The sequence below is a fragment of the Corylus avellana genome, chromosome ca7 (assembly GCF_901000735.1).
Source record: "Corylus avellana chromosome ca7, CavTom2PMs-1.0".
Classification (NCBI taxonomy): Eukaryota; Viridiplantae; Streptophyta; class Magnoliopsida; order Fagales; family Betulaceae; genus Corylus; species Corylus avellana.
Window position 1 is genome coordinate 1,318,183 of NC_081547.1, and position 10,368 is coordinate 1,328,550.

Consider the following 10,368-nt stretch of genomic DNA (forward strand, 5'->3'; position numbering starts at 1 on the left):
TAATAATTAGTAGTCAACAAAGACAACCTTTGACTTTTTCTCCCCCTCCGTTGTCCAGACCTTTGTCACTCTAGTTTGGCATTTTTCTTTCTTTATGTAGACACAAGAACGACCAATAGTCCAACATCATGCGCCATTAACGCGTTTGACGCCATGGCTTAGCCTCATTACCACACTCCTTCGCCTTGGTCCACTTTTCCTCCACAGTAAGTTTTCCTACTCATCCTACCCATCATCTTTATTACTTTAAAATATATATATATATATAATTATCATCTAGTAGATTTCGTATTCTTCAAGATTATTGTACTACTCAGATTCACAAAGATCTTAGCCTCTGGAGATCGCCACTTTTGGCTTGGATTTTGGGATTGTGGACTCTCTGTGGTGGGTTGAACTGAGAGAAAACCCGGCTAGAAAGATTCAGCCGGAAATTTGACTGTTTGATTTTGGGGCTTGGGGTTTATATTGAGTTTGATCTAGGTTGTATCGCTAAGTGAAGCATAAGCTTTTGGGTTCTCAAAATCTTTCATTGTTCCCCAAGCTCCTATTCTTCCTGATTTTAGCTGAATTTTGTTAAATTTTGGAGTATATTTTCTTTGGACTGTGCGATCTGGTTAGCTGAATTGCTGGTGCTTTTCTTAGATTTGAAATTGCTTCAATCAAATTGAAGTAAGAAAAAAAAAAAAAAAATCGTGTATTTGCTATTTTAGCTTATTTTTCATTTCGTTTCAAAGCCGCAAATGATGGGAGGAAAATCAAGCAAGAAGAGTGGTGGTGATGCCCCGCCAGCCCAACTCCTCCAGATGAATCCCAATACCCAATTCACGGCCGATCTGAGCTCCTATGAGGCGGCGTGTATGCTCGATCCGGACTTACAATCCTTTGATGCCACCATCCAAGAGCGCACCAGCCGGGTTATCAACTCGCTTGCCACTGGGGTAGAGGTTCGGTCGTTATCTTTTGGCTCACTCAGAGAGGTCACCAATAGTCTCTTTGAGATGGACCAGGAAGTGGTGAAAGTCATTCTGGAGTGTAAGAGAGATATATGGAACAACCAAGACTTGTTCTCATTGGTGGAGGACTACTTTGAGAATAGTCTCAAGACACTGGACTTCTGTACTGCCCTTGAGAACTGCCTGAAGCGCACTCGTGATAACCAGTTGATAATTCAACTTGCGGTGACGCATTTTGAGCAAGAAGTAGAAGATGGGGTTGATGATGGGGTGAAGTACATGAAGACACTGCAAGAATTAAGGAAATTTAAGGCTGCTAGGGACCCATTTACGGAGGAGTTTGTTGTGTTGTTTCAATCAGTTTATAAGCAGCATGTATCGATGTTGGAAAAATTGCAGCTTAGAAAGAGAAAGCTAGATAAGAAATTGAAATCTATGAAGACGTGGAGGAGAGTGGCGAATGTCATTTTTGTTGCTGCTTTTGTGTCTGTGCTGATTTTCTCGGTGGTGGCAGCTGCCATTGCAGCTCCACCCCTTGTAACAGCTTTGGCGGGTGCATTGGTTGTTCCAATAGGCTCAGTGGGAAAATGGTGTAACTCACTTTGGAAGCGCTATGAGAATGCACTGAAAGGACAAAGGGAGGTAATCAGCTCAATGCAGGTTGGAACTTACATTACAATGAAGGACTTGGAGAACATTCGGCTACTTGTCAACAAATTGGAAATTCAGATTGAGTCGCTCTTACAGAATGCTGATTTTGCTCTTAGAGAAGATGAGGCAGTGAAGCTTGCGATGGATGAGATCAAGAAGAAGCTGGAAGTATTTATGGATACCATTGAGAATTTAAGTGAGCATGCTGATAAGTGTAGCCGGGATATAAGGAGGGCGAGGACGGTGATTTTGCAGAGGATAATCAGACACCCAACTAACTGAAAAGCCCTTTTGGTATGTTGTTCTGGTAAACCGTAACTATTCTTATGTTGGATTTATGTGAATTTTATACAGCAGTTAAAGAATCGTTGATGGAATAACTTCATAGACCCTTATCAAAGAATCTAAATATAGAGTTTTGTTGTTGAGCAGGCTTTTCCTTTTTCTGTGTGGTGGGGATGGGGATTTATAAGAATGTTGCTTAAATGATTAATAGATGTACTATAACTCTATAACAAAATTTGTGTTTCTTAGTTGCTCAATACAAATCTATAAAACATGATTGTCCAGTCCTGAAGTTGACTGTTGCACCTATCAATTTGAATTGGTATTACTCTAAAAGATTGGTGTTGATATTATTATCAGGAGACAAAATCTCCAGATCACTTTAAATTATAATTGGAGTAACGATCTTTGACATTTTCGGGGAAACTACAAAAGTGACATAGCAGCAAGAGTAGGTATATTGTTCTGATATAGCGAAAGTGATTTTCTGATAACTCTGATGAAAAATTACAATCATAATAGTACCAGGGTAAAGCATTAGCAATCAGATTATCATTACAGAGTAGCATAAGTGACTAAAACCACCATAGAAACCCATCTTTAATATAATGCGTGACAAAAAAATAAATTAGATCTCTCAAAACCATATCTAGTAAACAAGCTTGAGATGTGATTACTCTTGTGATATAGATAGCCTCAATTAGCATCCAATACAGAACAGGAGCATATGCTTAGATCCAACATGCAAAAAAAGCAGAGTATCTGTGGACTGTGGGCTGGCTATGGGTAAGCCAAAGTAAATTGTGAATCGTCTTACTTATGTGAAAAGCATGATGTCTTAATATCTTATTAAAAAATGATGTATTACCTATCCAGAAACATGAAGTAGAAGGAATAAAAAGGAATTATGGTGAGTTTTCATTTGAAACATTGAAAGCATTTTCTATTTTATATAATAAACATATATCTAAGGATGAACTACGCTCAAGTAATCTTGAGGATGAACTACGCTCGAGTAATATTGAGAAAAACATGAGTCGGGAAATGAATTGTACCAGGAAATAAGCCCTGGTCCAAATAGGTGATAGTCTCTATGGGGTGAATGCTGTCAGTTTAGGTCCTATCCTTTGAACCAAAAAACTAGAAAATAAAAAAGTATAGCCAAGGTACGTGAAAAGTAATCAAATATATACTGCAAATATTGTGGATTACAGTGGATGACAAGTCGAGTCTAGGCTGTCTACAAGGTGCCTTCTCATGTGATAATTATTTGTAGTCAATACGGAGGGTGGATATCATCCATTAAAACTTCATTTTCTAACCATCTAAAGATGTAGCTCCTTAGTGACTCAATCCAAGGACTCAATCCTGAGAACATTAGAAGTGAGATTAATTCCTGTTCACGCCCTCCGCATGAGGATGCAAACCACACTGCATTTATTAAAATGTTTTCTTCAGATTGACAGTTTCATGTGCATGTTTTGCTTCATATTCTATATCTGTTCTTTCAATTTTTGAATTGCGAAATTGAAATTGTGCTGGTTGGTGTAAACATCAGCCATGCATGTAATTCATGTCCTTTATATATATATATATGTATATATATATGGACCTCTTGTTAGGCATTTCAGTCAAGAAACTTAAACACAATTATTTTATATATAATTTGTTTTTAATATATCAATGGTTTATTCAAGCACACTCAAGCATAGTGAACAACATATGCATGATTCTTTTAAGAGTAATGCTAGAAATCATATTCTTATCTCATAATTATCTTACAATGTTGTCGGTGGCGGTGGTAGTTCTTATCAACCCTTAGATCAATCCTTGTTAAAAAATCTGGGATAGTTGTAAAATAAAAATATAATTTTTAGCATTATTCTATTTTTAATTCAAAAAGTTTTGGGTCATCGTGTGTAGATTTATGGGAGTTGGTGTACCTAGCACCCTGTGTTGTCTCCAAAAATAGTAGTGTTTCACAACTATTTCCCTTAATATTTTTTGGAAGGAAAGTTAACATAAAGAGAGAGAGAGAGAGAGAGAGTTGGGTTAATGACTACTCTAGTCAAAACCAACTCATTCCTTGGGTATTTCTTTAATAGTATCAGAGCATTGGATCCTTCTCTTAATTAGTGTGTTTTCATTGCTTCCTCTTCATTAATCCTTCAACCACCTTGCTTCCATCATTTTCTTCCGCTCTCACGTTTTTTGTTCGTCAATATAAAGAATTATGTTCCCGTTGAACTCACTTATTGATACCATCTTATTTGAATCCATATCTCTAGGGGGTGGAGAGAAGCCTAGTCCTACGCTTTGTTTTTACATAACATCAACCGAAAATGGGTTAAAAGAATGGGCCACTAAGAACGGCAGTGTAAAGAAACACCTACACGACAAAGATATATAGCAATGATAATGAGTTTGCACTGGTGGGAAGTTGTTGGGCATGTGAGGGAGGTTGAGCATATAATAAATTCTGCTTTTTTATTTGCGATCGTATTGAAACAGGATGATCATCAACATGCACCTGCTATCGACAGAAGAAATAATCTGGGGTGAAAATTAGTCTGATCACACACGTCATTGTATGGAAATAATTAATAGCATAGAATATATACTAACGTACCAATAATTGCTGCATACTCCATATATAGGAGGCTGACGTTTCTTCAATATGATTCTGGCATCGTTTTATTAGTACGAAACGCGGTGAACTGCAAATGAAATTAAAAAAGAAACCGAAAGAAAAAAGCATTGGGTACCTCTTCCTTTTGATTCTCCAACTTGTGGGGTTGAGCTTTGCCTCACCTCAATTAGCCAAAGTCAACCACTCCACTCAAATTTATCACAGCCATGGGCACCATCGTCATTTCGGCAAACCTTTCCACAGTATTCACGTAATTACCATACTAGAGAAGATGACGATGCCTACGTTGGCACTTGCGTTTTTGACAAAATCATATTTTTGCTCTTATTGATATATCCTGGAGATAAAATTGATGTTCAAAGATGCCCACAAAGAATATAAAGTGTATGATAAGACCCGACAGGTAGAATATTTAACGGAAATAGAGAGAGTATATTTTAAGATTATACTAAAAGAAATACACATTTGTTGGAATATTGGAGATTATTATTGGGTGGATATCAATAATTTTTATAAGACTATAGCTAGCAATTTATTCGATTAGTTGCAATGCTTTGATCCCCACCTCTGCTCCCAATTGTACTTGGAATATTAATAATTGTAGCTCAAAAACTTACACCCAATAAATAAAATAATAATAAATTAATGGCTGAATCATATCGAACTCATGGGATGGAGTTGCAGAGTCGATAAGGATGCAGACTACGTCAACTTCTGACAGTTCACCAAGTCGGTTGGATGCTGACAATAAGATGAATTATTTTGATCAGATGGAAGCAGAGGGGGCTGATGGGGCCATGGCCATGGCTTGGCCTCGTAAGCTCCCTGGTTATTAAATGTAGAAATGAATGATTGAAAAGTATAATATGATGAAAGAGAAGAAAAAAACAAGCAGAAGCAGGAAAAGAAACGGATGAATCACGAAGCATCAGTGCTACATTTTATATTTATAATTGGCTGTATTTATAGAGAGGCTATGAGTGGTGAATAAGAAATTCGCCCTAGACTAATTAAATAAGAAAGGAAATAAACCTATAAGAAAACTGTACTATAAAATATTGGGAAAATTTCACTCTTAACCCCTTGAACTTTTATCACTTTTGTAATGACCTTTTAAAGTTAAAAAAACTCTGATCAATTTAATGTATTGAACTTCAAATTTTTTTGCAATGTTACATTTTCGTTAAATCCTGTCAAAATTTCCAAAATACCCATGTTTTTTATTATAAAAAAATAAAATAAAAAATTGCAAAGATTCAGGCGTTGGTAATAATTTAACAAAATTTGCAAAACTACCTACGTCTGAATATTTGCAATTTTGTTTTTGTTTTTTTTTTATATATATAAAAAAATGGTATTTTGAAAATTTTGAGAAAATTTAACGAAAAATCCTAATCTATGAGGGGCATTGCAAAAAACTAAAACTTTGATACCATAAATTGAGAGTTTAATTTAAAATTTTGGGAGGTAATTTCAAAACACGTGAAAGTTTAAGAGGGTTTTGTGAAGTTTTCTCTTAAATATTCTAACATTTTCCTTAAAAGAAGGAACTTAAAGGGGCTCGAATTTAGGTCTCTAGAGACTAGAAAATAAGAGTAATGTTAGGGACCATCTTTTTATCTTTCTAAAGCTGATGTGGCTTTCAAAATCACCATTGAATTCAAGTATTATTCATCTAAAATTTAATAATGATTTTAAAAGTCACATCAGCTTTAGGATGATAACAAGAGAATAAAAAGACGGCCCCTAACATTACTCAGAAGATAAACCTAGCCGTTAGGTGTAAACTATTAGGTTTAGATAAACTAAGGAGGATATGGTTTAAAATCCTAAAGGCATATTGCATGCCTGTATTCTAAATGAAAATTCAAAGAGATTTTTGGCATTTTGTTTACTATCCCCAACCGCAATTCTAAATGCAAGAACATTTGGCATATGATGTTTTATTTAGATCCACGACAATTGCATGTTTCTGCTGGCATGGTGCAATATTAGAGATGTCGTGTATGCTAAAAAAACAGGTATGAAACTCGTGGAGAGCATTTGATGATGTCCCTTTTGTACATTATTGATCTTCTAGATATCGCATATATATATATATAAGATCTTAAGTAATTTTCTCTTAATTGATACTAAAATCCATGTGAACAATTTATTAATAACACACTTTTGATTCGAATCAATATAAATGATGTTAATGTGTTATCTTATTGTAAAAATATTAATTAAATAATTGAATTTATCATTTATTATTAGCTTAAGTTTATTTGAACAACTAATGGTTTAACATAATATCTCCGGTAATTTATCTCCCATTTTAGTTCAGCATTTCACATATTGTGCCTAACTTATTAAGGAAAAGTTTGAGTCGATATATCGAGTGTTATAATAAATGATTAAACTTGTCATTTTCTATCACACAATAGCAGAAGATAACACAACATCTCGTTCAAGAAATATGTCATCTAATTAGTTCAACAAAATATAATGGCATATCTAGTGTATATAGGGATTTAAACGAGCTGAGCTTGAGCGAGCTTACCTTAATTGGGTTCGGCGCGTTTAAATTTTACTTGAGCTCAAGGACGAGCCAAAAAATTGAGCCCGAGCTCGAGCTCATAATAAGTCGAGCTGAGTCAGCTTACGAGCTAGCTCTTATATTTAATTTAACTTAAATTTTTTATTATTTTAAATTTTTTTATTATAAATTTGAACTTCAAGTACGCTTAAGTAGCTCAAGAAGCCAGCTTGCATATGAGTATTTGCTTAGCCGGGCTATCCGAATATGGAGTTTAAGTCAATACAGCAAAACACTTGATTTCGAAAAGAGGATATGCATCCTTTTATAGTAAAATGATGCGATTAGAAAAAAAAAATCATCAAATTTTAATATTAATATGAGTAATTATGCGAACAACTACAAATTTGAGCCTTATACAAACTGTTCATGAGTCTAACTGAGTCGAGCAAAACTTGTTTTGTTTAATATTTGAGCCAGTATTTGTGTTCCTGAAACGCCTCATTTTATAATCAAGCCGAGCTCGAACTTGCTCGCAAGGGCTTCGCTCAATTAACACCCCTAAGTGTATATATATATAATCGTTACTCCATTTAAAATTTTAAATGATGTATTACTATATGTACTATTAAATACAATAAAATATAATCTAGACTATGTATTATTACTATATGTACTATTAAATACAATAAAATATAATCTAAACTATAAAACAGATCATCCACCTTTCAAACCTTCTCCGGCCGCTAAAATCAAACCAATTTTGACACAAACTAAGCATAATCACATGAAAATATATGATTGGGATACGTATCTTTTTAGCCCTAGTGATCATAAATTTTGTTATTAATTAATTTTGCATGCTAAAAACATGATAGTCTAAGCACAACAAAAATTAGTCGGCCAAAAAGTCAATACCATCAAATTAGAAATAGAGGACTCGCAGTATCACATGTGCGGTAATTAACTTAATTATATACTTTGACCCACACAATAATAAGAGTGCGATATCTACATTTTCCTCCGCTCTTGCTAATGATGTTGTTAACTTGTCACATCCCACACATGAATTAGTCAATGGTTATTTAAAATTTTTTGTTTATATATATATATATATTAACCGTGTGAATGGATTACTTCAAAATAATAATAATACCTTGTGATTAATGGATATACTTAATTTAATTCATTGTCGTCGATAATAGCAGTAACAATGTAGTTACCAAAATAATTACTAAAGTGTAGATATCAATATAATGCCGTTGAAGTACCCAATATTCTATTTTTAAGTAACCTTGCAGCTTGCACTAACCCACCAAATCCAACCGGATTTTGGCTTGAAAATAAAGACCGTATTGTTCATGGTATATTGGTATTAGCTTTTTGGTTTTTATTTTTGGAAAAAAAAAAATCAAATTTAGCCATTAGTTTTTCATGCAATTTCAATTTAGCCCTTTAGTTTTTAATTTTGACAATTAGGTCATTACATTTTCCTCTTTTTTCAAAGGACACAAATTTCCTCCAAACAATTTCCTTCAACCCACTCCAATAAGTGACAAGTGTCATTTAACATTATTGGGTTTCTAAAAAATTAATGTTTGAGTTTCTAGATTAATTTTTTTTTAAAAAAAGTTTCTAGATTAATTGAATGACAATAAATGACACTTAAAATATTCAAAAAAAAAATGTAAGAGATGACACTTGTCACTTATTACAGTGGGTTGAAGGAAATTTCCTCTAAACCAGTTTAGAGGAAATTTCTGTCCTTTTTCAAATAAGTTCCTCCATTAACCTTTTGTCCTATCCTATTAATTAATGGTATAACACATCAAACCAATAATTTAAGAGATATGATAGTGGCTCAACTGAGCCTCATATAAAATTCAACTTTTACTTACTTGGCACAAAGTCACACAAAAGTTGTGTCAGGTTTAAAATTAAAATTAAAAAAAAAAAAAAAAGAGAGAGAGAGAAATCAAAACATATGTCAACAAAAGTTAAGTCTTAAATGAGGTTCAGTTAAGCCCCTATCATATCTCAAAATTTAATAACAACACGTATGACACAACATGTATGAATTAATATACCATAAAATGTTTATTTTATTTTATTATTTTTTTTTGTCTAAAAAAAACAGAGACATGTGAGAGGGTTGGTCGACCATCACCACTTACGAATGAGAAGTGACCAACCCTCTCTATGAGAGAATATGACTTTCCATTTAAAATGAGACGGATAGTATATATCTCGAATTAGGACCATCTTTAGTTCATTTAAACATGATAATATTTAGCTAGTTATATTAAATGGATATTTTTATCCACTCAAAAAGTGAAAAAAGATAAAAATACCCATATAATATAATTAATCGGATAAAATTGGAGTCCATTATCAACGTTTAAAGTTGATGCATTTAATAGATTAGATACTTTTACATTATTTAATTTTTTTGAAAGACGTGCCAATATACACACTTTAAATCCTAACCATAAAATTGATACTATCTATTTAATTTAAAACTAATAGGATCATTGTCCCTCTAATATGAAAGGTCCCTCCCTTGTAAGAGACAACTTTATTTGTTTTGTTGTATTTAATGATTTATAATTTTTAAATAATGTAATTTGACAATATATACACAATTAAACCAGCGTAAATACAACAATTTTAATCCAAATTAGTTGGTAACAATTTACATTTATTTATCCCAACAACTTTAAATCGGTTAATGTAACATATTTTAAATTAATAACATAACAATGGAAAATAACTAGGAAAGAATAACATAACTCAAAATCGGAAAGATTATAAATTTGATATTTTTAGGGAGGCGAGAGGTAGTAAATGTTACCATAACGTAACATAACCGGTGGAGGTCTTATCGATCGAGCACTCCTTTTGAGAAATCTTCCCAATGGCTTTTAGTTTTGGTGGCGAGTAAATTGACTGACTAGAGGCTCAGAAGAAAAGAGTAAATTGACTAGCGAGGAATTTCCGTGACAAGCAAACCACTTTTTTTCAGATATGAAGTAACGACAGGGCCTATGTGGCGACACGTTTGCGTGGAAGCAAGACCCATTAATTAGCTGTCACTTCCTAATTTCTCGCACTTTTTTGTACAACTTTAACGTTATTAACTCATCCCGTGTATGTAAACCTAGCCTTTTTTTATTTATTTACACCTCGATTTTCCATGACAACCATTTATCATGACACGTGTTCAACATCAGCAAACAAAACAACGGGCCCATATCATTATTCAAATGATCGGACGGTGGTGACTGAACCCCCAACTCTTTTGATCTTCT

At 33.6% G+C, this 10,368-nt stretch overlaps 1 protein-coding gene across 1 annotated transcript; it reads left to right on the forward strand.

The window, feature by feature from the left end:
• Positions 1-95: 95 nt before the first annotated feature.
• Positions 96-2,035, forward strand: LOC132186415 (UPF0496 protein At2g18630-like). Its single transcript, XM_059600385.1, has 2 exons — positions 96-206; positions 738-2,035. Exon 2 carries the CDS (start codon positions 744-746, stop codon positions 1,887-1,889), a length of 1,146 nt encoding a protein of 381 aa, XP_059456368.1. The 5' UTR covers positions 96-206; positions 738-743; the 3' UTR covers positions 1,890-2,035.
• The last annotated feature ends 8,333 nt before the right edge of the window (positions 2,036-10,368 follow it).

Bases quoted from the DNA above. Each gene is read 5' to 3' on its own strand.
- LOC132186415 (XM_059600385.1), top strand. From the start codon at position 744: ATGATGGGAGGAAAATCAAGCAAGAAGAGTGGTGGTGATGCCCCGCCA.